Source organism: Aedes albopictus, chromosome 2, assembly GCF_035046485.1.
Source record: "Aedes albopictus strain Foshan chromosome 2, AalbF5, whole genome shotgun sequence".
Classification (NCBI taxonomy): domain Eukaryota; kingdom Metazoa; phylum Arthropoda; class Insecta; order Diptera; family Culicidae; genus Aedes; species Aedes albopictus.
This window is the reverse complement of record NC_085137.1, coordinates 436538883-436565532: the sequence shown is the minus strand read 5'-3', so window position 1 is coordinate 436565532 and position 26650 is coordinate 436538883. Positions and strand designations below refer to the sequence as shown.

The window sequence follows — 26650 nt, the reverse complement described above, 5'->3', positions numbered from 1 at the left end:
ATTACTTCGGAACGGCTGGACCGATCCGAATCATTTTCAATAGAAAAGAATGGGACCTGATTCCGCGTCAAATAAACCGTCGGTCAATAAAATCGGTTGAGGTTTACTGCCAAAAAGTGGTACACTGGAACCTCTTTTTATGCATATGGCTGGCACTGCATAAATTAAAAATGTGCATAAATTGAAAAAGGCATAAAAAGAGGGAAATTTATGCATAAATTAAGTTTGGGCTTTAATTAGAGAATCTAGTTCGCGAAAACAGGTCTTGCTCCTGGGCAGTTGAGGTGGGGCTAACGGGGTTTCCAGAAAGTTCCCAGAGAGCCCAAAAAGGGGGTTCCAAGGGGCTTCAGTGGCGTTTTTAGGGGTTGTTTCGGGGGATTTGAGGAGAATATTAAGAGTGTTCTGTCAAGATTTTTTGGTGTTTTCATGGGATTACGGGAAATTCTGAAGTATTGTAATAGCATTTAGTGGGTTTTAGGGGCGTTCCAAGGGGCTTTAGGGGCAATTCAGGAGATCTCAGGAGTCTTTAAAAGGCGTTGCAAGAGGTTTGAGGGGTTTCAGGTTGGGTTCACAGTCTGCTCTGAAACTTCCTGAAATGCCTCAAAAATCCCCCCGGGGACCCCATGTAACCCCATGAGGCTTCGAAACCCCTGAGAAATCCTCCGTAACGCTTCCCTAACGCCTCTGAATCCCCCGAAAATGCTCTGAAACGCCTTGAAATTCCTTCAAAATCCCCCTTAAACGCCCTCGGACTCCATGTAACGCACCTGAGATGCTCAGAACCCCACGAAAACTCATCCGTAACGCTTCCGTAACGCCTCTGAATCCCACTGCAGAGGCTCTGAAAGGCCCTGAAATGCCTCCGTAATCCCGAGCTTGCTAAAAGTGGTTCCAATTTACAGTTTGCTGGCCCAGAACCATTCTGTGGTATATCAAACTGTACAATTAAAATGGACCTGAAACGCTGGGCTGAGCAGAGGGTGATATCCAATTGGATGGATGTCAAAAATTGCAATCAGTCAAAACGATTTATAACACCAAATGCTTATAAAACCAAAAAGCTCTTACAGCTCAACAAGAGAGCTCTATGTACATACACTGGCCTAGTAACTGGACACTGCCCGAGCAGGTATCACTTGAAAAATATTGGCCATATTCAGAGTGATATCTGTCGTTTCTGTAATACGGAACGTGAAACCTCGGAACATCTGCTTTGCAGTTGTGGTGCTTTATACACGCGCAGGCAAAGATTTCTAAATAGTGCTTGCTTGCAACCCAGTGAGATCTGGTCTGCAAAACCTGGGAAGGTCTTGGAGTTTATCAATTCCATTGCACCTGACTGGGAGACGACGCGTCGTGGCAGTAGCTGATTACTTGACACATGGTAATTACCTGGCTAGATGCGAATATCAAAACGGGACATGCCACAAAAGTTCAGCCTATTGGACACAGTGGCTTAATTTCCCCAACAGGGGAGAAAAAAAAAAACACGATATTGTTTACGGATGTCCAAGCTTGTAGTGTAACGCTTTTGTTTGATTCATATTGATAAACACTAACCACTAGAGACTAAAGTTGTACACCTTATATTTCAAAGATTCCTTGAGGTGTACTTTCAAGAGCTTCTTCTATAGTTCCTTTTGCGATTCCTGCAAGATTTTCTTTTATTAGTACACCAGCAAGTCTTGTTATGCACCAAAAACCATTTGAAGGTTTCAGCAAAATGCTTTGCTGAAGCACAAGCAGCAAACGCATACTTTACTGAAAAAAAAACAGTAAACCGATTGTGTCTGCCTAACATCGACATAGTCGACTGAATTTCCGGAATTTCGGCTAATTATTCCGACCGCTCGTCACCTCGGCCTCAAAATTATAGGATATCTTCAGTAAATTTCTTCCAGGATTACTTTAGAGTTTCTTTCCGTGATTGCTGAAGGAATTCATTCCAGGTTTCCTTCAGATTTTTTTTTCTCGATTCCATCAGCGACTCCTTGTGAGATTTTTTCATGATTCTCTCCGGCATTTCTACTGGATTCTGTCGCGTATTTCATCCACCAAGAGCTTTTTCTGGGGTTTCTCCAAAAACACCTTCCAAGATTAGGGGCTGTTCATAAACCACGTAGACCAAAATTTGGCCATCTCAGGCCCCCCCCCCCCCCCCCCGCAGACTTTTGCCCATACAAAAATTTTGAAATTTGTAGACTTTGGTCAGACCACACCTCCCCCCCTCCCCTACCACCAAAAAGTCTACGTGGTTTATGAATGGCCCCTTAGTGTAGCATTAGAATTAATTAAAATGCACATACATTTAAAATAAAACGATTCTTTCACGATCTCCTTCCGTAATTTCTCCAGGAATACCCTCCGAGATTCCTCCAAAAGCTCCCTTCAGGTACTGCTTCTGATATTCCTTCTGAAACTCCCTCCGAGTTCCTAACGAAAATCCTCCATGAGTATGTTATGGCTTTCATTGCTTTCATCCAGGAATTGTTTATGGGATTCCTGTAGGATTTCCTGATCTGCATCAGCTAAAAATGGAGACGGAGCCTTCTTGGTATGCGGAACAAACGTAGCGCTGACATTGCGTCCGACCATCATCTCCTAATAGGCGAGATGCGGCTACGCATTGCTAGGATTCGTCAACAGCAGGAGAAAATTGGGCTCTGGTTCAACACACGCCGACTGGAAGACTTTGCGGTGAAAAGGTCCTCCGTCGAGGAGCTAGAAAGTAGAAGAACAATGCAACGCGCCTTCATAGCCACCGGCGAGAATAATTAAAAGGAGCAACTCACCCGGAGAAAGCAGTGGATCATATCTGGAGGAAGATAAATGAGCGAAAGAACGCCAAAGCCGCGATAGAGTGAGCGAAACACGAGAAGCCAAAGCCGTAGTTCGTCAGTGCTATTCGAGAAGGAAGTGAAGCACTCATGTAGACGGGACAAAAGAACGTAAGTGGACTCCCTAACCGACGATGCCCGTGAAAGACACCTGTGGACAGTTATTGACCAACCCGGCTGTGACCAGTTGGAATGCTGGTTCGAGCAATTAGGAAACCCTTTTAAAGTGTTGGCCACGCCATCAACACCTCAGCATGATCCGCCAAGGATTCGACGCATTACCCGTGTCAACACCGAAACTCAATCAGTGCAGGAGATAGAAGTAGCCATCCGTAGCATGAAATCGAACAGGGCCTCGGGTGTCAATTGCATATCAGCTGAGATGCTCAAAGCTGAACCCGTGGTATCTGCACAACTGCTGCAACACTTTTTCTTCAACATATGGGAAACCGCGACATTTCCGGCCTTCCGGACATTCTCGTTCTCAAAGTCTTCTGCAAAGTGGTACTTAGCCGGATACAGGAGAAGATTCAGGCAAATCTCCGAGAGCAGCAAGCAGGTTTCCGTCCTCAGGCGCAAGGGTGTCTTTGATTAAGTCATCGGCCTCATTGAAGCACAGTACAGGGCATTTTCGTGCAGAGTGCTGCACAACGGTGTCTTGTCGGATTCCGCCCGGGTCGTTACTGGAGAAAGGCAAAAATTATACTATCACCGCTACTGTTCTTAATCGAAATCGCGATGCGATTGATCGTGAACCAAATTGTGGGTTGCTATGGCAGCCCATTACCATGGAGCACCTAAATGACTTCGAACTGGCTCATGATGTTGCTCTCCTAACACAAAGGCGCTCTGATATGCAGAGCAAGCTCAATGATCTTGCCAATCGCTCCTCAGCAGCAGGTCTTACCATCAACGTCAACAAGACCAAATCGTTGGATGTAAACACGGTCAACCTTTCCAGCTTTACGGTAACTAGGCAATCAGTGGAGAATGTTGAAAGCTTCCAAATCTTGGTAGCCAAATGGCGGATCAAGAGGACAAGGGCTGCCTTTGCAAGTTTAAGAAATGTATGGAAACACAACCAGATTGGTCGACGCACCAAAATCCGAACTTTCCACTCGAACAAGAAATCCATGCTTCTGTACGCCAGTGAAAGCTGATGTGTATCAGTGGAGAACACTCCACACACACATCGGTATATAATTCGTGCATGGACAATTGGATCTCCAACATGGAGTCCCATCTTCGTTGTCATCGAAAGCCGATAGCAATAGATATTCTGGAGCGAAAGTAAAGGTCGGCCACACTCTACGCAGGGGCGGAAATGAAATCAGCAAGCAAGTGTCAGATTGGAACCCATTTCATAGTAATAAAATGTGTTATTGACAGGCTCAATCAATTGTGATTGTCTCTAAGCGTCCAAGGAAATCAAATTTAGTCCACCTTGAATGAGGAACTGGAACGCAGCATACGTTTCCCCAAATACAGTCCACTTAGGAAGAAAAGGATAGAACTAACACCCAAATAGTAGGGAAGTAAACCGAATTTACGTTGAAAGTGCCAGAACAAAAATGAAGCCCTATGAAAAAATGGCAATTTTTACACATATCTTCTAAATTATAATGATTATCTCATTTCATGCCAATTACAGCGCTGACAGGAAATTGCATTTTCGAGAGTGACAACTTTCACACTTGGCATCCACTCAAAGAACACCGCATTTTCAATTTCACACTGTTTTGCAACGTAGCTATGGCCATCAACAATTAGTTGACCAACTTGCTCAAAATCTGTCGGAATAATTTCATCAACATCCATCCCCAACACTCTGGGAATCAAACTCTGACCTTTCGCGCTTCGTCGGTATCCTCCTTATTTGTGGCCTCATCCATTATGGTTGTATGTTGCTCACTAAAGCACAGAGTTCTGACACCGTAACCGAAATCAGTGGGTACCACGCCTCGCCGAAAACCTGGACAACGAAACAAATTAACGCGCACACGAAAACTCAACAACAGAAGGATGGCACTTGTTCGGAAGCTGAAAACCGCGACACTGTCTATCGCTGCCAAAAAGGGTTCATTCTTGCCACCGGCCATGCAACCGCATACCTACACCTAGATAGACAAACAGACAGACGGAAACATGTGCTGCTAGCTGCTGTGCACCCATTGTTGTCGCGAAACAAACTAACATCACATCGTCGTCGTCGTCCGCTAGCGCTGCTCTGGGTGCCACACATTTCACCGCTACAAATCATGCCAAGAAGAGCAGCAGCCGGCTCAGCGCAGCGCAGCGGTGTCAACCGATTGTCCGTAACTTGTTTAGACTGGGGACGCTTTTTAGTGGTCTTTAATTAGCGACGACAGTAAACTGGTTGGTGGTTGTGCAATTGAAACAATTCAAATTTCACGCTTGTCTTGCGTCTTTCATTGTGGTTTTCGATGCTTTGGTGGTGTGTTGTTCCTGTCTGAAATGAGAGCCGCCAAAAACAGTCACCTTCTTCTTTTCAGTAAGTTTTGTGGTGTTAGAATTTTGTGATTTGTAGATCTATCAACTACAATAAAAACTCTTGCAGAAGAATAGCATTTGGATTCATATGTGAAATTTTGGATTTATATACCATTCAAATGTGCTAAGCACCATGCGGCTCAATCGTTCCAGAATAATTACATTAAATTAAACACAGCGCAACATTTTTTTGTCTCAAGAGTAAACTTACACCGTGTCCAATAAGCTCTCATACAAAATACAACTTTAGAAAATAAAATTTTATTTCACATCTGTAAGTCATATTTTCAAAATAAATGCGTGTATTGAAGGGCCATTAAATAAAGCATACGGTTTAGAACAACTTTATTTTCTGTTAGTTTTTATAAGCCTAGCAGTACACTTCTGTTTTCTGAAATCTGTTTGCTCCGACACGCAAAAAACATGTTCGAAAAGTTTTTTATTCTACGTTAGCTAAATAGATTCCATAAAGTTAAATTTTGAGTTATATCACAAGTATTGTACCAAATGGATATACTAAGGGTAAAACAATACAATTTTGTGATTTTATGGTAAGAAATTTGTAAGTATACTCAACTTGAGCTAATTTCCTTGAAAATGACCGTTATTTTAAAGATAAACATCAAAACCTAATTTGTTTCAACTTAAAACAATTACTCGTTAAAATGAGGCGAAATGCCAATGAAATGACGTCCCAGGTAACCAATAAGCAATAAGCAGTTAAAATGGCTTTAATTCGGCACTATATGCGCCTTTACAGCAGGTCATTTAATGTTAATCTGCTGTATATGCGCCATAAGTGCTAATTAAATGCAGCTTTTGGCCCACTATACGGCTGATTAACTGCTTATCCCTCCTATCCCCAGATTGTCAAAAATAAAAACAAATTTTTCCCCCTGCCCATTTTACGGCTTCCCTTCTCTTCTATATTTTCTCACTCTCCCGTGGAACTTTTGCTGCTTGTGACGTTGGTGAAACTGCCGTTGTTGTTGATTTTTTTTGCTGATTTCGTCTAAATTGGGATTCGATCCCTCGATCCTTGGGTTGACGATGCTGCTGAACCGCGCTACAGGGTAAGCTATAGATGATTAGATAATGTGCGTTGAATTTTTGATCTATTTAAGGCTTACATCGGCAGTTTCTTTGTAATGTTACGGGCTCGGCATGGGAAACCAGCAATGGAATTTATTGCCATAGCATGTTTTTTCCAATTGATCTTCTTCGTTATTACCGATGAATGACAGTATGTACATGCGAATGATAGTGGCTTCTACAGCCATGATACGTAAATTAGAAGTGGAAATGTTTTGAGGTTTTGACATCACTCATCTCTCTTAGCAGTTTTATAGCAATAAAGTAGCAGTTATGACGCCTGTTAACTAAAACTTACCGTGCATTTGAAATGCTACGCAACTGCTGTCAATTTTTAAGTAAGTAGCATCCAAATTGCTAATATACGGCAGTTTAGCAGTCGAACTGCTATGATATGGCAGTAAGCAGGTCGAATGCAGATATGAAACAGAAATACAGCTTATTCAAATGCTTATTGGTTACCTGGGGTGCGTGCCAGCTGAAATGGACTTACGACACATAAGCGATCAGCAGAGAAGGATAAAGGACAGCTATTTCCAAAACATATGATGTATTTGTTCAGTGTTAGTTGGCCTTTCAATAAATAAATTTACTTTTAAAATCCCAATTACAGATGTGAAATGAATTCAATTGGATTTTGTATGAGAACTTATTGGACACGGTGTATAGTACTGGCCAAAATTATAGGCAGTGATGATGATACGATGCATAGATCGATATAGCTTTCTTCGGGTTTGCTTAACTCACATGCTATAATTCGAATATATGTGTTTATTGATCACGAAATAAAATTGCCTTTTTTCAAACGTCCAGCAAAACTTAACGAAGGAGAACGAATTCAAATCTTTAATTTGGTCGAACATTGTCTTGCCAAAATTATAGGCACTTTGTCGACCTTCCTAAAAAAGATTGATGTTCTATCTCAGACGTAAGTAATAACATCACCAGAATCCTTCATTATTCTGTTTAGCAGAGCTGTTAGTATGGTTTAGAATCGAGATCACTAGTTTGTGAGTTTGATTTTGGGTGTATTTGGTCAAATGTCAATGAGAGCTATCTCGAGATTCATGTGATTTCTAGCTTATGAAATTGCAGTAAATAATAAATGCCCTCCAAACGTGTCGACATCGGTGAGTTTCCAAACTAAGTCGTACAACATAGCTCTGGTTCTCACAGAGTTAATGCCAGTTAAAGGTCCGATTAGACATGACAAATATTTGGCCAAACAAGCCCAACAAATGACCAGCACAACGTAAATCATGGCAACATCGGATGAATGTCGGACTACCATGGCAAATATTTGTCATTATGACAAACAGTCTAATGGCCCCTTAACCCTTCAGCGCGCGAGCTGTTGTAAAAAGTACAACACTACCAAAAAACCTCGCTTTTCGTATGCAGCGTGAGCGCGGTGCAGTTTTGGTTGCTTGATGGCGCGCGTCCTGGAAGGTTTAGAGTTGTGTACTTAGCTGGTAGTGCAGCCTGGGCACTGTTGTCCTTCTGACTTCATTTAGATTGACGAGGTACGTCTCGAGCATCTGTTCACCAAGGAGGTGCGGCTCAAACAGCATCCGTTCTGGCATACAGTGGCTGAGTATGAAATGATCCTCCACCGGAAGCTATACCTAAGGTGACAGCCCCACTACGGTGGATAGGTGACCATTGGCCAACAACATTCATTCATTTATTTAGTTTACATCAAATTCATGATAATACTGAATCAACAATTTGCCGCCATAATACTCGATTTGCAGCTGAAGCTCTCCATCCTCGGTCACGCCCAACACTCGCCAGATCACGCTCCACCTGGTCCGCCCATCGTGCTCTCTGCGCTCCACGCCTTCTTGTACCAACCGGATGGTTAGCAAACACCAACTTTGCAGGGTTGTTGTCCGGCATTCTTGCAACATGCCCTGCCCACCGTATCCTTCCAGCTTTGGCCACTTTCTGGATACTGTGTTCGCCGTAAAGTGCAGCGAGCTCGTGGTTCATCCTTCTCCGCCACACACCGTTCTCCTGCACACCGCCGAAGATCGTCCTTAGCACCCGTTGCTCGAAAACTCCGAGTGCTTGCAGGTCCTCCTCGAGCATCGTCCATGTCTCGTGTCCGTAGAGAACCACCGGTCTTATTAACGTCTTGTACATGGTACATTTGGTGCGGGGGTGAATCATTTTTGACCGCAGTTTCTTCTGGAGCCCATAGTAGGCACGACTTCCACTGATGATGCGCCTTCGTATTTCACGGCTCACGTTATTGTCAGCCGTTAGCAAGGAACCGAGGTAGACGAATTCTTCTACCACCTCGAAAGTATCCCCGTCTATCGTAACATTGTTGCCAAGGCTTGTCCTGTCTCGCTCAGTCCCACCTACCAGCATGTACTTTGTCTTAGCCGCATTCACCACCAGTCCGACCTTTGCTGCTTCACGTTTCAGGCGGGTGTACTGTTCTGCCACCGTTCCAAATGTTCTGGCAATAATATCCATGTCATCCGCAAAACAGACAAATTGGCTGGATTTCGTGAAGATCGTACCCCGGCTGTTGAGCCCGGCTCGTCGCATAACACCTTCCAGGGCGATGGTGAATAGTAGGCAGGAAAGTCCATCACCTTGTCGTAGTCCCCGTCGAGATTCAAATGAACTGGATAGCTCACCCGAAATCCTTACGCTGTTCTGCACACCGTCCATCGTTGCTCTTATCAGTCTAGTCAGCTTCCCGGGAAAGCTGTTCTCGTCCATAAGTTTCCATAGCTCTGTGCGGCCAACAACATACTGTTTCCGAAACCAAAAAACCGTTACAGAAACCGAAAATGAAATATTACGAACTGGTTTTTTAAGGCTCCTCCTAGAACTTCTTTTGGATTTCCTCAAGACAACCGGCTGGGATTCTTCCGGGAATTCCTCATATTGTTCCTTCAAAAATTTTACCAAGAATTTCTCTTGAAATTCTTCCAGAAATGTATTCTGGGATTCCTCATAAAATTCCTCGTTGATTTTCTCTTGGATTTCCTCCAGGTAACCCTCTTGGTGTTTATATGCTTAGTTAGATTGGCTATTTTCGGTGAAATGATCAACAAACAGCATTATTTGCGTAACGCGTTTCGGTCTACTACTCTTCGACCATCATCAGACGCCTAAAAAACATTTATTTGTTACAAACACTATTCACATACAAACAGACCATTCAACAAACAACACTTACATTCAGCTGATTTACTTCACAATTACGTCAGACGATTAATACTAATTTTTCTTTTGGTCAATTTTCTCTATATATATCCCATTACCCCCCTAGTCTACGTTATAAGTTTCTCTCTTTCGTCGTCGTTTCCTCTCATGGTTGACGTCATTTCTCATTGTTGCTTTCTCAGTTGCGCCAATAGACCGTTGTAGGTTGAATTGAAATTCCCACACTCACGCTGTAGGTTCACCGTGTGTGCTTCTCCTCGTTTTTTTATGTGGAATACCTCTGCAATACATCTGGTCGCCTGGTCCTGTATACGATCCAGAATTCGTGTTTTGTTGAAGTCGAACACATGTCCTTCCTCCATCATGTGGACTGCTAAGCCAGATTTCGGGTTTCTCTTCCTACAGTCGTTTTGGTGCTCCGCAACCCTCACTTCCAACATCCTCTTCGTTTGCCCTATGTATTCCTTGTTGTCGTCTGTCCCACATGGTATGGAGTACACCACTTTTTTCTGCTTGCCTGGTGGCACAGGATCCTTCATTTTGCTGAAGATCTTCTGTTTCACCTTATTTTGGGGTTTTGAAGCAAGGGTGATATTACTTTTCTTCAAAATTTTCATTAGTTTCTCACTAAGACAAGGAATGTAGGGCGCAGGAACGTAACACTACAACACACTCGAAACTGAATCCCAAGTAGACCCCCTACCAAAGTACGTTCCTGCGCCCTACATTCCTTGTCTTAGTGAGAAACTAAGGAAAATTTTGAAGAAAAGTAATATCACCCTTGCTTCAAAACCCCAAAATAAGGTGAAACAGAAGATCTTCAGCAAAATGAAGGATCCTGTGCCACCAGGCAAGCAGAAAAACGTGGTGTACTCCATACCATGTGGGACAGACGACAACAAGGAATACATAGGGCAAACGAAGAGGATGTTGGAAGTGAGGGTTGCGGAGCACCAAAACGACTGTAGGAAGAGAAACCCGAAATCTGGCTTACACGGAAAGATCGATGTACACAGAGCAAGGAGTAACTTTCACGCAGCGATCGAAAAGACAAAAGATTTCATGCAAACTTGTGTGAAAATTCACGCAAATTTGTGTAACACCGGATCAGCACATTTTTTGTGCTGATCCAGTCGTACGCAAATATGAGTGAAAAATCCTTTGTCTTTTCGCAAGTTACTCATTCGCTGTGTACTTTCGTTTTAGGGTGTAGCAGTCCACATGATGGAGGAAGGACATGTGTTCGACTTCAACAAAACACGAATTCTGGATCGTATACAGGACCAGGCGACCAGATGTATTGCAGAGGTATTCCACATAAAAAAACGAGGAGAAGCACACACGGTGAACCTACAGCGTGAGTGTGGGAATTTCAATTCAACCTACAACGGTCTATTGGCGCAACTGAGAAAGCAACAATGAGAAATGACGTCAACCATGAGAGGAAACGACGACGAAAGAGAGAAACTTATAAAGTAGACTAGGGGGGTAATGGGATATATATAGAGAAAATTGACCAAAAGAAAAATTAGTATTAATCGTCTGACGTAATTGTGAAGTAAATCAGCTGAATGTAAGTGTTGTTTGTTGAATGGTCTGTTTGTATGTGAATAGTGTTTGTAACAAATAAATGTTTTTTAGGCGTCTGATGATGGTCGAAGAGTAGTAGACCGAAACGCGTTACGCAAATAATGCTGTTTGTTGATCATTTCACCGAAAATAGCCAATCTAACTAAGCATATAAAGTATCGCGGTGATCAAACCAAGTCAGACCTCTTGGTGTTTCTCTAGGAATTGGCCCTATAATTTCTTCAGAGATTTGTCAGAGAAATGTCTGAAGAAGTTTTCTCAATAATTCAATACAAATAAGTTCATGAAATTAATCAAATCCGTATTTTTTACTATGAATTTTATAAAGAAGTCCAATAATTTGATTATTGAAATTTTTCAATAGTTTGTTTTATTTCCAACTCCCAAATAAATTTGTCATCTAATGCAAATGAAAGATCGGAGAATTTGTTTATTTTTTTGTTTGACCCATATTTTTCGTGTTAGTGAAAGTCATCCATGCGCAACATAGGCTCTTAGAACTGCCAAAAAATCACAAAAGAAAGTTCCGACAAGATTTCCAGCCAAACAAATTTCTAAAAATTTTAGGAAAGAAAATACCAAACGAATTTTTCATGAAATTTCCCAAGGAATTGTCCTGGAGAGATTTTTGAGAGAATATTCAAGGAATTAAGGTAAGAATTTTCAAATCAATTCCCATTGGAAATATCCGAGAAAAAAAAGTCATAACATTTCAAAAAGTCATAAAATTTCTAAAAGTATTGCTGAATGGATTTTTTAAAGCAATTTGCGGAGAAATAGTTGAATTTTTAAAAGATGTATGTGATAAAAAAACCAAAGAAATTTTTAAAATAAATTCTTCATGAAAGTCCTAAAAAAGTAGTTGTTTTTTTAAAGATATTTTTAAAATTGAACATTTTCAAAAAATCATAACCAGTGAACCGATTTTAAACTTCTTTTTTGTGGCTTCCAATTGAATCCAAGTTTTCAGGAAAAAATACGTTAAAGGCGCCAAATTATGGTTTTATGAAAAAAAAAATAATATGCAAATATAAGTTTTTCTACGCTCTCATGGTCTTGGAACCAAAGAGGTACCCTGGTTTAATATTTTTATCAGAAAATTCAGGAAATTTGGTATGATATTTCACATTAAATCCATAGTATCCATAGACATATAAGGATTCAAAATATGATCAAATAAAAAATAAAAAAGTGTCTTGTATGGTAATATTTGACCTTTTATTTTATATCTCTTTTGTCCCCAGACTATGAAAACATGACAATTTGTCCCCTTCAACGATTTTTCCTGAAAACTAGAAATCAATAGTAAAAACAAAAAAAGTTCAAAATAAATCTACTGGTTCAAAAGTTATGATTTTTTGAAAATGTTCGGTTTTGAAAAATCTAGATTTTTTGGACTACCTTATCTTAAAGTTGGTCACCCTAATGAATGATGAAATAAACAAAACGGGTCTAGTTAGATTCTGGGACCATCTGACTGGCGGACCTAATTTGGGCACTTGCTGTTATAAGTCAGTTTTTTTTTTAAACCGATTGACATGAATTTTTGAACTTCACAATAAGGACTGTATCGGAAATTAACTATATATGTTCAAAACATCCTGAAAAATAATTTATTCAAGGGAACGTCCATAAATTACGTCACGTATTGAGAGGGGAGGAGGGGTTCAGCAAAGTGTGACGAGCAATACAAAAATTCCAGAGGTCCCATACAAAAAGTGTGACATAGGGGGGAGGGGGGGTTGAAAATGGACAATTTTTGCGTGACGTAATTCATGGACGTTCCCCAAGTTATAAATAATTTTATTTTTGGAGGTACTATATAAATCCTCAGAAAAAGGAATGGCACTTTTACTTTTGTAAAAATAATTATTTTACATGGTCATCAATCTCAAAGTTTAAACGCATGATCTTGAAATTTTGGACACCTCTTAAAAATTTGAAATTGCGGAAAAAATGGTTTTTTTTTTTTTTTGATTTTTTTAAATATATTAGCGCAAATATATTCTTTCCCAGATTGCTCATAATATAGGTAAAAAAAATTTTTCAAGAAAAATTTCGATTCCATATTAGCGCAATTCTTAAAAATGAAAAAAAGGTCATTTTTCAGAGACTTTATTTTTTGATGCTCATTCAAAGCACGATTACGCAAATAAAAAATACATCAAATTGATGATTCAAATTTTTTTTAATTGGAAATGTTTTTAAACTTCACGACGAGGTAGCTTTAGTAGAGAACGGAATTGTATAACTTTTGAAGATATTTAAAACAGACTGTCAAAGTTCTACAAAAAATTAGTGTTTTTTAGGATAGGTCATTTTTTAAATGTTGAGGGTTTTACGATCATAAATATTTTTTTTTAAGTTGGTGTTCGGTGATATGTTATGTGTACATAACTGCTAACAATAATTAATATTTTTTGGATTTTTCGCCGTACAAGTTTTATTCGCTACAGGTTATTGAAACGCTGAAAAATCTTTAAAAACAACCATTTGTCCAAAACTTTAATTTGTGAGATGTATTCATTCTACAATATTTTCAATAATGCTAAACATTTTTCAATTTTTTTCAGGCTGTTCTAAACTTGACTGTATTGTGAAGATTTGATAGAAGAACCGAAATGATAAGACCAAACATGCTTCGAGATAGAGCATCCTGAATGTTTATAGTTAATTTCCGATACAGTCCTTATACTGTACGTATCTAATCGTGTCACAAAAATCAAGCCAATTGGTCCCTGCCTGCCCAAATGGTCCCAGACCCTATTTTGGATAAACTACAAACCCACCAAGTTTCACGATATTCGGAGACCCACTATATCGGTTTTCTATGGAATGGCTGTATATGCGAACATGTTGAAATACCTTTATCGTTATCTGGAAGCCTTTGGTACGGGAGGTCCATGCTCGATTTCAAGCTGTAGAATATATTTAAATAATGTTTATAATCAAATCGCTCCATCCCTTGAAATCTTCTTTGCGGTACACGTTGTACAACTGGCTTGGCCATTACACAAAAAGAAATATTGATATAAAAAGTTTTTATTTTCCAGGATGCTTTCAAGTAATGGTTGCATTAGTGTGAGATTATATTAGATTAGAAAAAAAATCATAGAAGGAACTTCAATTTAAAAAAAACCCCAAGAACATGCAAAAGCAAATCCCAAATGGATTTCAAAACACACATCAATGGAATTGCCGAAGGAAATATCAAAAAACTTGTCAAAAGAATTCTCAAAGAAATTGCCAAAGTAATATCTGAAGGGATAGCCAAAGAAATAATAAAAAAGTACATATTTCCGAATAAATACCTTGGGAAATTGACGCTCTATTTAAAAAAATACTGATGCAAGGAATCGCTAAAGAAATCTTAAGAAGCAATTAAAATTGGTGCATTCTCAAAAATTAGGAATGCAGTTTTCTCATACATATTAACCGTTAAGTGGCCGACAGATAACCTTACTAGCAATTTGAAAAATTGATTTCTTGGGAACGTTCATAAATTACGTCACGCAAAAATTGGTCATTTTCAACCCCCCCCTCCCCCCTATGTCACACTTTTTGTATGGAACCGCTGAAAGTTTTGTATGGGTCGTCACACTTTGTTGAACCCCCCTCCCCCTTAAAGCGTGACGTAATTTATGGACGCTCCCTATCACAGGTGTGTAACCTTGAAATATAGCAGTTGTCAGGTGTTTCAGGGCATCTCAGGAGTCTCAGGGGTGTTTTAGGGGTTCTCGGGAAGAGAGACTTGGGGGGGGGGGGGGTTTCAGGAGATTTCAGTGGCGTCTCATGGGGTCTCAGAAACACTTAGGGAAGTTTAGTAGAGTTTAGAGGGGGTGTCTAAGGCGATTCAGGGTGCTTCAGGAGGTCTCAGAGTCGATTTATGGAAGTCTTAGGGACCGTTTCAAGGGAACTCAGGGACGTTACAGGGGTTTCAGAAAAGATTCAGGGGCATCTCGTAAAGAGCTTTAAAACAAAACTCAAATCCTTGTGAAACCCCCTGCATACCCCTGAAATACTCTTGAGGTGCACCCAAAAATTCGCAGAAACGACTATAAGCCCCACAAAATACGCCTGCAGCCACCGTTTTTGTGCCTTTTAGGCTCTCCCGAACACTTTTGATTCTATCTGAATCCCGGAAGCAAAACCTTTTCTCGAGAATTAAATAAGTTGTCTTATTTGAAACACTGACTTAATTTATGTATAAAAACTGTTTCAATTTATGCACCCCGGTCAATGGCAAAGAAGCAAGATCCGGTGTTCAAAACAAGAAGATCAATTTATCAGAGTGGGTCATCGTTTATAAGAAAAAATGAAAAAATCAATGGTATCCCATCAGATCAAAGCTTTTTTGATCCCATTTCAGGACCCAAATGAGTGTGCAAAATTTGGGCACGATCGGTTATGTCTGCGTTTTGCGCATAGCGTTTGAAGTTTGTATAGGGTTTTACATGGGAAAACGCACTTTTTTGCATTTCTCTCATAACAAGCTCGAATTTTTCTAAAACCGTGTAACCGATAAAAGGAAAACATAGCCTAGGATGTCCTGAAAAACTTTGTCGAAGACCGCGAAGTGATCTGATGCGTATAAAAAAAGTTATAGCGTTGACATTGCTTGGCGAAACAGCATGATTTTGTTATTCCTTTACATGTTAAAACATAAGCACATGCATGCGGTTCGTTGGTTATAACTATTTCCACAAGCACCGGATCACTTTGCGGTCTTCAACAAAGTTTTTCAGAACATCCTAGGCTATCATTTTACTGTATCGGTTAGAAAGTTTCAGACAAACTTTTTGAACTTATGATTTAAATGCAAAAAAAAAGTATGATTTCCCATACAAAATCCCATACAAATTTCATTTGCAATGCGCAAAGTGTAGACGCAACCGATCGTGCTCAAATTTTGCACAGATACTCAGGACCCGAAACGGAACCAAAAAAGCTTTGATTTGAGAAAACGATTCCGATGACCCACACTAGTAGAAGAAAACGAATTGTCATCTAATCTAATTCTCATCTCACTATCGGTATCTCTCCACTACCCCGGCTCCATTACTCGTCGATTACAAAACCGTAACCCAGTGTGAAAGTGAGAAACATTGGTGGCGTTAATCATCGGTCAACCATCAGTATAATATCAACCACCTCCACCATCTCCAACTTGGTATTCAAAGTTGAATCCGCAAATAGTTCGGCACTGCTTCATCAATTTGGCGGATGTGATTATTTTTAACTACCAGTCACGCCGTGCAAAATTTGTCTATCCGCCACGCCGGCCGCTGGTCGTTCAGTTTTCGAAGGGTGCGCTCTACAGTAAGAAAGCCGGCTGCGAATCTATTTTAGAAGATGTATTAATTGTGATGTATGTCTGCAAGTGCTGTTATCTGGTACGAATTATTGCAACTTAATAAGTTTGGCGTGGCTTAGGGAATGTCTCTTATTAATTTGCATTATTTACAATGCTGATATGTATACAGCCTAGTATTGTATGCACATCTCCATAGCTGTTGATTGCAAACACTCTTTGTCAAAGTTGCCAGTTTCACTTTCAATATCATATGATAAGTGTGATAAGTGATTTTGCCTATGTGAAATAACTAACCTATGTCGACATCTAACGCAACACTATAAGGTGCCTAAATCATACCCCACTAACAAAAATCTTTAACGAGAAACCTCTGAAGATGCAGTAGTGATATTGGTTTCCAGAGCTATAACAGTTGAACTAATATTCCTTCCCCTTCCTAATAAGAAATTGATGACAAAATGCTCGGAATGGAAGAGAATGAATATTTAGCAAAATCACGCAGTAGAAGTAGTATATTATACCAAGCAAACAACCATAAATTTACCTCACCATACATAACATATCATTTTTCATTGCATACCTTCATGTGACTGTAGAATCCACTCATCCGCACCTGTGAACTACCACTCAAAGTAGTAACACCCCTCTCCCGGGATCTCCAACTCTTGCTCTTCGCCAAACCAAAACTAATCCTGCATCGAATGTTATCCCAAGCGCTCGTTTTCTTTTAAATATTTCTTCCCTTTCTCACCAGCTACGAAATTCTTTCACCACAAGATCACCCGCCACAGATTGTTGTGTATTTTTAAATTTCGTTCCCGTTGTCACCGTCGTCGTAGGAAAAAAAATAGCTGTCGTTTGATGATCAACTTCGGGTGACACCCCCGGCCCGCACAGGAAAATCACTCACACCCCCACTGTGGTCGTTGGATCAGACCCACCAATACACTCGAAAGGGGCTATTAAACCGCTACTCACTTCCCGTCCTGAGATGTTTTCTTTTCCACAAACGGTGGGTGCTTGTTTACTTCCACTTTGTTTTCCCTCAGAATTTTGGTACGCGATCCGAATCACGGCGAATATTTCAACGAACCGGTTTCGAACTGTGGCCACGGCGGCCCCGTTTTTCGGCACTTTACAAAACAACTGCGTAGCCTAAAGATTTCTGGGTTATGACCCCTATCGATCACACAGAAAATGGTCTACGGCGATTGCGATCGAGTAATGCGGAATCATTCACGTAGCACCTTGAATCCCTTGATTTGACCCGTACACTTCCTGCCTAGTTTCCTCCTACTCTCACTCTTCAACACTTTAGAGGTGCCAACAACAACCATCAAATTATCGCACACTCGACAATAAATGTAGGACGCCCCGTACGGCTGCTGCCAGATCCTTGGAGCAATTCAATTAAATTTAAATGGTCGCTTTTTTACGATCGATGCCTCCCGTCGCACAACGTTAACTGCACTTTTTGCTTCCATACCACGCTACTTGTCGTCTCGAGCATGTATCTATAGTGAAAAACCGACAGAGGATCACTCACTCAACTGGCGATGATCGACCAATTTACCAAACACTCACTAGTAGGTAACTGTCCTCGCGACACTTGCGACCGACTTGCGAACGCGAATCCCTTGAGATAGGTTACGAGAGTTCGAGTACGCGACGACTGACTCGCCACAGCCAACAGTCACCCACCACATCCAAAGCCCACCTCCGATCTCGTCACCGACCGACCGCCCGCGCGATCGGATCTCGTGGTGAGAAAGGAAAATGTCACGCTCCCTCACTCATTGCGGCTCACGGCTGCTGGCTGCGTAGCAACTTACGACGGTGTATGCGGGGGTGGTGCGAGGTGAGACCACGGTGAAAATAGAAGCGCAACACCAACCGACGACCGGCAACGTCCAAACCTCGGCGTTACGTCGCGGTCTAGTAATGTCTCTTCTCTGTTCGTAGCAGACGCTGGGAAAATAAATGCGCCATCAGCTACGGTTAGTGAAGGAGAAAAGCTTTTCCGGCTATGTGAGGTCAGAAAACAGTAAAAAGATATCTCAGGAGCTGATACTACTGAAGGATCGTGCTACCAATCCGCATCAATGCATATTCTCTACACAATTGATGAAAATGTCGAACAGCTGTCGAAGGAGATGGAGACGCATGGTTGCCAACGAGAAAATGCTGCTGTACGAAAGTGGCTGTGTAATGGAATAAATGATATGATTGATGGCCATTGACCTCTCTTGGCTCCTATTACAAGCACTTACTTTCAGTCCTGGGCATCCACAGTGGTGCAGAGGGACGAATTAAAAGATTTCCATACTGGGCGATTGCCAGCCATCGCCTTGACCTATGGCCAGGTCAAATTTCTCTCGACTTGGTTGATTTCGTTGTTGAGGCTGCGCCGACATCGACGATGGAGCTCCACGTTGGAGATCCATTTGTGATGCCATCATGCACGAATTATATACCCCAGGCATCTATTGATGAAGACCTGCAGCCGTTGAGTGTTCACCGCTGATACACACCAAGTTTCACTGGCGTATAGCAGCACAGATTTCACGTTCGAGTTAAAAGTTCGGATTTTGGTGCGTCGACTGATCTGGTTGTTTTTCCATACATTTCTTAAGCTCGGAAAAGCAGTTCCCCCCTTCTTGATCCGTGCACCTATGTTGATCTTGGTGCCACCATTTTGCTACCAAGATATTGGAAACTTTCAACATTCTCCACTGATTTCCCAGCTACCGTAAAGCTGGAAGGGTTAACCGTGTTTACACTCAATGATTTGGTCTTGTTGACGTTGATGGTGAGACCTGCCGCTGAGGAGCGATTGGCATATCAGAGCGCCGTTGAGCTAGGAGAGCAACGTCTTCAGCCAGTTCGAAGTATTTTAGGTACTCCATGATAATGGGCTACCACAGCAGTCCATGATTTGGTTCACGGTCAATCGCACCTAGTGTCTCTCTCTCTCTCTCTCTTCTTGGCGTAACGTCCTCATTGGGACAAAGCCTGCTTCTCAGCTTAGTGTTCTATGAGCACTTCCACAGTTATTAACTGAGAGCTTCCTCTGCCAATGACCATTTTGCATGCGCATATCGTGTGGCAGGCACGAAGATACTCTATGCCCAAGGAAGTCAAGGAAATTTCCTTTACGAAAAGATCCTGGACCGACCGGGAATCGAACCCGTCACCCTCAGCATGGTCATACTGAATACCCGTGCGTTTACCGCCTCGGCTATATGGTGACCCTAGATGGGCCTAATGGGGTAAAATGCCATTTCTCAAACTTTCTTCGTTTTCAATGATAATTAGGCTCATTTCTTAGGCTTTCGAAGTGGTAACAGCAACTAGACAATATTTGCTCGATACTTCAGCAAAACTATTCACTAAACTATTGCATTTTCATCGATTTTTAGCGGTTTAAAAAACTGATTCGTAAAACGGAAGTGGTGCAAAACGACCATCTGCCATGGGGTAAGATGCCACTTCATGAAAACATTCAAAAATTACGTCCATCATTTTTCAGGCATTTCCGACTCCTTTCCCCCCTCTGTCCCGCTTTTTTCGTATACTCAATAAATGGAGTGTTACCCCCCTCCTCGCAAAACGATGATCGTTATATTTGAATGACCCCTAACATAGAAAGCGTAGACATCAACAACCATGCGTCTCCATGTGTGCCTCAATCTCGTTGGAAACACTTGGCTGGTAATAAAATCATCAGAAAACCTTAATTGCAAGCACGAAAAACCGGAAGTTGCCAATTTTCATTGGGAAATCAAAAGATTTTTCATGGGTTTGGTGGCCTAGCTTCTAGAAGAATGTTCGATGCAAACATATCTTGACACCATTAACCTATAGTAATGATCAAGTCCCATTCAGGAATGATTTTATCAGTTGGGCCATTTTACCCCATCTTGGCATTTTGGGCTTTGTTCCCCTACAAGGATCGATTACGATTACGATTACGATGAGTGACATTAGCGGTGATAGTATCCCATCCCAAAGTGTACTGAAAGGCTATATATTCACTTAAAAAACGAATTTTCGATAGAAGGCTCGGAGGGTCAAGTCACAAATACCAATCAACTCAGTTCGACGAATTGAGATGATGTCTGTATGTGTGTGTTTGTATGTGTGTGTATGTATGTGTGTGTGTATGTATGTCTGTGTACAAAAAGGTCACTCACTTTTAAGGCACTTCCCATTGGCCGATTTTTCGGAGCTCGAAACCGCATTGTTTGCTATTAAAAATGGTCCGGATCGGTCAAGGCGTTCCGGAGTTATGGCCATTTGAGTGATCCGGACCAGCACCGGCAGAACTGGCAACATATAAAACTGAACCAAGCCCCATCATGCGACACATCAAACTGCGGCGATTTTTGTAACCTTCAGCATGATTGACAATTTTTGTGCGGATATCAACACAGGAGACCGAAAGTTCTACGATGTTGGTCCAAAATTCAAGATGCCGGTCTAAAATCCAAAATGGCGGCTCCAAATTCAAGATGGTGGCTGTATAATGAAGTTTTAAGCCCTAAACCATGCAATATGGGTATATTTTGTATGGGGAAGATGTCCGGAGTCCAAAAATGGCAATCTGAATATTCAAGATGGCGGTCTAAAATCCACGATAGCGGTTCCAAATTCAAGATGGCGGCTGTATAACGAAGTTTTAGCCATAAAACCATGGAAGATGTCTGGATGTCTGGAGTCCAAAAACGGCGACCAAAATAGCCAAGATGGCGGTCTAAAATCCAAGATGGCAGCTCCAATTTCAAGATGGCGGCTGTATAATGGAGTTTTAGGCCCTATGCAATAAGGGTATATTTGGTATTATGAAGATGTCTGCAGTCCATAAATGGCGATCTGAATATCCAAGATGGCGGTCTAAAATCAAAGATGGTGGCTCCAAATTCAAGATGGCGATTGTAAAGTGGAGCTTTTGGCTCTAAAACCATACAATATGGTTATAGTTTGTATGGGGAAGGTGTTCCGAGTTCAAAAATGGCGATCTGAATATCCAAGATGGCGGTCTAAAATCCAAAATGGCGGCTCCAAATTCAAGATGGCGGCTGTATAACGGAGTTTTAGGCCCTAGCCCATGCAATAAGACCATGGGGTCTCCAGTTAGCCTAGTGGTTAAGGCTAAGGATCGCCAATCCGGAGACGTCGGGTTCGATTCCCGTCGGAAAAACTTTCTCGACTCGCTGGGCATAGTGTATCATTGTACTTGCCTCACAATATACAAATTCATGCAATGGCAGGCAAAGAAAGCCCTTCAATTAATAACTGTGGAAGTGCTCAAAGAACACTAAGTTGAAGCGAGGCAGGCCAAATCCTAGTTGGGACGTCGAGCCATAAAGAAGAAGAAGAAGAAGAACCATGCAATAAGGGCATATTTTGTATGGGGAAAATATCTGAGGTCCAAAAATAGCGACCTGAATATCCAGTATAGTGGTCTCAAATTCAAGATGGCGGCTTCAAATTCAAGACAGCGGCTGTTTAAAGCAGTTTTGGACCCTAAATGCATGTAATATGGGTATACAGGTACTTTTCGATATAACGTACAAAAAAAAACCTTTTTGTACTTTATATCGAAGCAGAAAAAACATTAATATTTTTATGTCAGTGTTGACGTGAAATTAACAATAAATAATGATTTCGGTGAAATTCACAAAACCAATAATGAAAAACATGAGTTTTCACGAAAAACTCATTTCATTTTTTGTACTTCGATATAACGTACACAAAAATTTTCCCCAAATTGCGCTAATTTTGGGTACCTAACAAGGCTAATGCTGCAACACAGCATTGAAATAAAAATGTCAATGATGTACGTTATATCGAAGCAAAATTCACGTTATATCGAATTGGCTATATGTATCGAGGGTACGTTATATCGAAGAATACCTGTATTTGGTATTGGGAACATATCTGGAGTTTAAAAATGGCGACCGCAATATGCAAAATGGTGGCCCAAACACCGAAGTGGCGGCTCCAAATTCAAGATGGTGGCTGTTTAATGGCGTTTTAAGCTCTAAATTCATGGGGTTTATTTGATATATGGACGAATTCTGGACTCCAAAAAATGGTGACCAGAATATCCAAGATGGCGATTAAAAATCCAAGATGGCGGCTCAAAATTCAAGATGGTGGCTGTTAAATGGAGTTCTGGGCTCTGAAACCATGCAATATGGGTATATCTGGTATGAGGAAGAAGTGTAGCGTTCAAAAATAAAGACCAGAATATTCAAGATAACGAACTTAGATCCGAAATTGCGGCTGAAAATTCAATATAGCGGCTTTTTTTTTAAGGTCAAATGGGAGAGCGTCCAGGTGCATTTTTGCCTCGCATTTTTGAGAGCACCGATCTCGTCATCCACAAAACGCCTGAAAACGAAAATGCTACTCAATGTTTATCACGAGTGAGCAAGGCTACTCATTGATTTTTCGGCTCTGTTTGTTGTTTAAATGACGAGATCCGTGCTTTCGCTATTTGCAAGGCAGCCATTGTGATGGCCATCTTTGGTTTCGCTTATATATGTCCTTAAGAGTTTGAGGCTCAAACATCAAAGCTACATAAACGATATGATTTTTGGTGCCATGTAATGGATTTTTGTTTAACGTATGAAAGTGCAATATTCATCAACATGTCCCTTCAAATTTGTTGAAATGTGTTTTCGAAGGCACGAGAAAGGCGCCATCACCGCTAGGTGGATTAATTAGGGTTTTTTTTATCTGTATTAACGAGATTTTTAGCCCTAGGTTAATTCATCTCGGGACCCACGCTTTACTTCCCTTCCGAAGCAAGAACTCACATTTTGCGAGTTTGTCGGGAGTGGAAGTCGATCCCAGGTCCTCGGCGTGATAGTCAAGTGTTCTAACCATCACACCAGGTCCGCGCCACTAGTATACATCCTTGCCTCACTCCAGCCTCAACCCGGATGGGATCGGTCAGAACACCGTTGTGCAGTATTCTGCATGAAAATGCCCTGTACTGTGCTTCAATGAGGCCGATGATTTCCTCAGGGAGACCTTTGCGCCTGAGGGCTTCCCACATGCTTCCGTGAAAAAAAAAAATATTGTTTTCGCGCTTAGCGCAAAAATGTGCAGACAGTGACCTATATAGCCAAAAACTAGACAAAATTGCACGTCTAATCCAGGATACGGCGTCGTTTTCAGATGTTTCCTAAACAAGTACTGGATCTCTTTAATACGAAGTTTTTCTGCAAAATTTCATAAAAGGCAATATTTTTGCATGTTGTAAAAACATAATAATTTTGTGATTGGATTCCAAACAAACCCTGAAATGGCATGGTCATTCATACCCAAAAACACTAATAATATTGTCGCATTATCCAAATCTTTCTAAGTTTTACAACGAGCTCATGAAAAAAGCTCATAAAATAAAAACAATAAACCCTAGTAAAGAACCACACAAAACCTCAACTTTGAAAAAATCTGCAAGACTCAATTTATGACCAAATTACTTGAAAATTTGGGGTTTTCTTAGTTGAAGTATCTATATTGAAAGAAAAATATTAGATAAATAAAAAATTGAAGTCGATTTTTGAGGTTTTGTCCGGCTTCCGGCCACTGTGCGAGGCGGTTTAAGAATTCGTGTACTTAGGCTCATTGGAGACCGCCGACAACGACACCAGCAGAGAAATTCAGAGGTGCATTGTGGCAGAAAATCGTACTTACTTTGGACTACGCAGAACTTTACGATCGAATAAAGTTCGCCGTAACACGAAGTTAACTATCTACAAAACGCTGATTAGACCGGTCGTCCTCTTAGGGCACGAAACATGGATCTCACGTGCAGAGGACAAACGCGCCCTTGGAGTTTTCGAACGGAAGGTGTTGCGTACCATGAACGGCAGAGTGCATATGGAAGACGGGACATGGAGGAGGCGAATGAACCACGAGCTACATCAGCTGCTGAGAGAATCAACCATCGTCCATACCGCGAAAATCGGGAGGCTACGGTGGGCGGGTCACGTCATCAGGATGTCGGATAGCAACACGACTAAAATGGTTCTCGAGAGTCATCCGACCGGTACAAGAAGACGTAGAGCGCAGCGAGCTAGGTGGGTCGACCAAGTGGAGGACGATCTGCGGACCCTACGCAGAGTGCGGAACTGGAGACAAACAGCCATGGACCGAGTGGAATGGAGGCGGCTACTATGTACAGCAGAGGCCACCCCGGCCTTAGCCTGATCGGTATACTAATTCAACTTCTATCATTGAATCAATATTTCTTCACTCACACAGCAACTTCTTTCGACGAGTCGCATACATTTGTATTATACTTGATATTTTTTTCCTCTTGTTTCTAGCCCAGCCTATTAATTCACATCTTCTCAAGACTCATCAAATTTATTTTCCTTCATTTTTCTTGTCACCACGCTGCTGACTGCCTAAATTAAATTCATGTGGCAGCGCAGCCAACTTGTACCGTGTCATCCTCCGCACACTCACCGCACTTTGTAAACAATCACGACAAGGGTAAAGTCTTATCGAACCACAACGCGACGGAATTAGAGACTTCACCGATAAACCGACGGTTTTTATGGTTTTTCTTTTGCGACTGAAATATTCAAGAACGCAAGAAAAGTGCAATCAATTCAACGTACTGCCGACGCGACGAGATGCTACTGTGTTTACCCCTTTGGAACTGAATCGATGATCGGAAGGCGGGTGGATGGGAACGTTCCATCGGATAGGCATTGTGTCCAAAGTGGCATTTCGGAATTGATAAAGGGATAGACTTAGACCGAGGTACAATAAATAATACAGTGATAGATAAGTAACGATGAAAGCGTCTGATAAGGTGGCTGAAGAGACTGATTCTGGTATAAGGGTAAATGTATCTATTTTGATTTCATAATTCTTATGGTCGTGTCAATCATACTGCTCGTATATTTGTATGTTTAATCTAAACATACAAAATATTTAAACTATATCATACATAATTATATTTAAAATAACATTAGAAAAACCAATGCAAAAATACAGTTGATTCATTAATATTTGACAAAAAACATACATCTACCCATATATTTTTGTTTTAAAACTTAAAATATTCAAAACAAATCGGTAGTACCTGAACCTATAAACCATACAATCCTATACAAACCCGGAAGTGCAATGAACTCTAGTTATTGTGAATGAATCGCACTTTCGCCGCATGCCTCGCAAACGCAAAACCATCTCGGCGCCAGTCGCTGCGACTCTCCGTCGTCGCCGCAACGCTGTATGAAGAGGTAGCCGAATGCGTGGTGCTGGCAGAAAGCAACCATGCGCCTCCACCGGGCGGCTTGAAGATTTGGCCGACGCACAGCGGTGGTGCAGCGCCAATCAAACAACCGTTTCCTAGATGTTGTGCACTGCGAAGCGTCGTCAGTTGCTAAATGAAGAATGTAGAGTGGCTGGGCTAAAAATAAGCTCATCAGCACGTGCTACACTAGGTTAAACATAGGCTGCCGCGCAGAAAATAGAAAAGACTTAAAAATGGTATGACATATGATTCGCGGTACCAACATTCCAAAGAGACGTAAGTGCATTGGATGACAGCTGTTTTGCAAGTAACTGGAAGCCATTCGTTTCATTCTCTTTATTATCATTTTAATTCATATTTGTATATTTAAAAGGCTGTAATTATTAGATAAGGGATGAATCACAATTCATTTCGTTGAGAATCGTACGACATATCCAGAAAGCTTGAGATTTTAATACACACTCCCATATGATAACAAAGCCCTATCACAAGTTTACTGAAATGTTTCACACAGGTAAACGACCCTTTCTTCAAATATCATCCCATCACTGTTACCTCGCCCAAATGCATCATTATTCTGTCGTAAAAATCTCAGATGTCAAATCGTAAAATCTAAAATAAGATTCCGCCCATTGCAAGTGGATAATGAAAATATACAATGCAGGTAGTAAAAGGGAGCGCACTTTGAAAACACTTGTAACGAGCAGCGCACTTGCTGGTCGTTTGCATTTTCTTCACTTTGTGCTGTGGGATGGAAACTTTGCAATGCAATTTCCACAGGGTGTGCATTTAGGAAAATGCATTTTTATTAATAAGACAAATTGCAATAAAAGC

At 41.2% G+C, this 26650-nt stretch overlaps 1 protein-coding gene across 10 annotated transcripts in view; it reads right to left on the bottom strand.

Moving 5' to 3' along the window:
- LOC109406423 (calcium-binding protein E63-1) overlaps positions 1-26650 on the bottom strand; it is a 389205-nt gene that overhangs the window by 353593 nt on the left and 8962 nt on the right. For 2 of the 10 annotated variants that reach the window (XM_062853676.1, XM_062853677.1), the window contains exons 1-2: positions 18115-19750; positions 17111-18044 (exon numbers count right to left, since the gene is read on the bottom strand). The exons of 2 other annotated variants lie outside the window; for them this stretch is intronic. Coding sequence is in view for 3 of the 8 variants with exons in the window: in XM_062853678.1 (XP_062709662.1) it covers positions 4685-4729 (45 nt within the window). In the remaining 5 variants the exon portion in view is untranslated. Of the gene's footprint in view, positions 1-4684; positions 5720-17110; positions 19751-25017; positions 25143-26650 lie in introns of those variants that run through there. 6 more of the 10 variants (XM_062853684.1, XM_062853680.1, XM_062853672.1 and 3 more) reach the window with 6 other exon arrangements.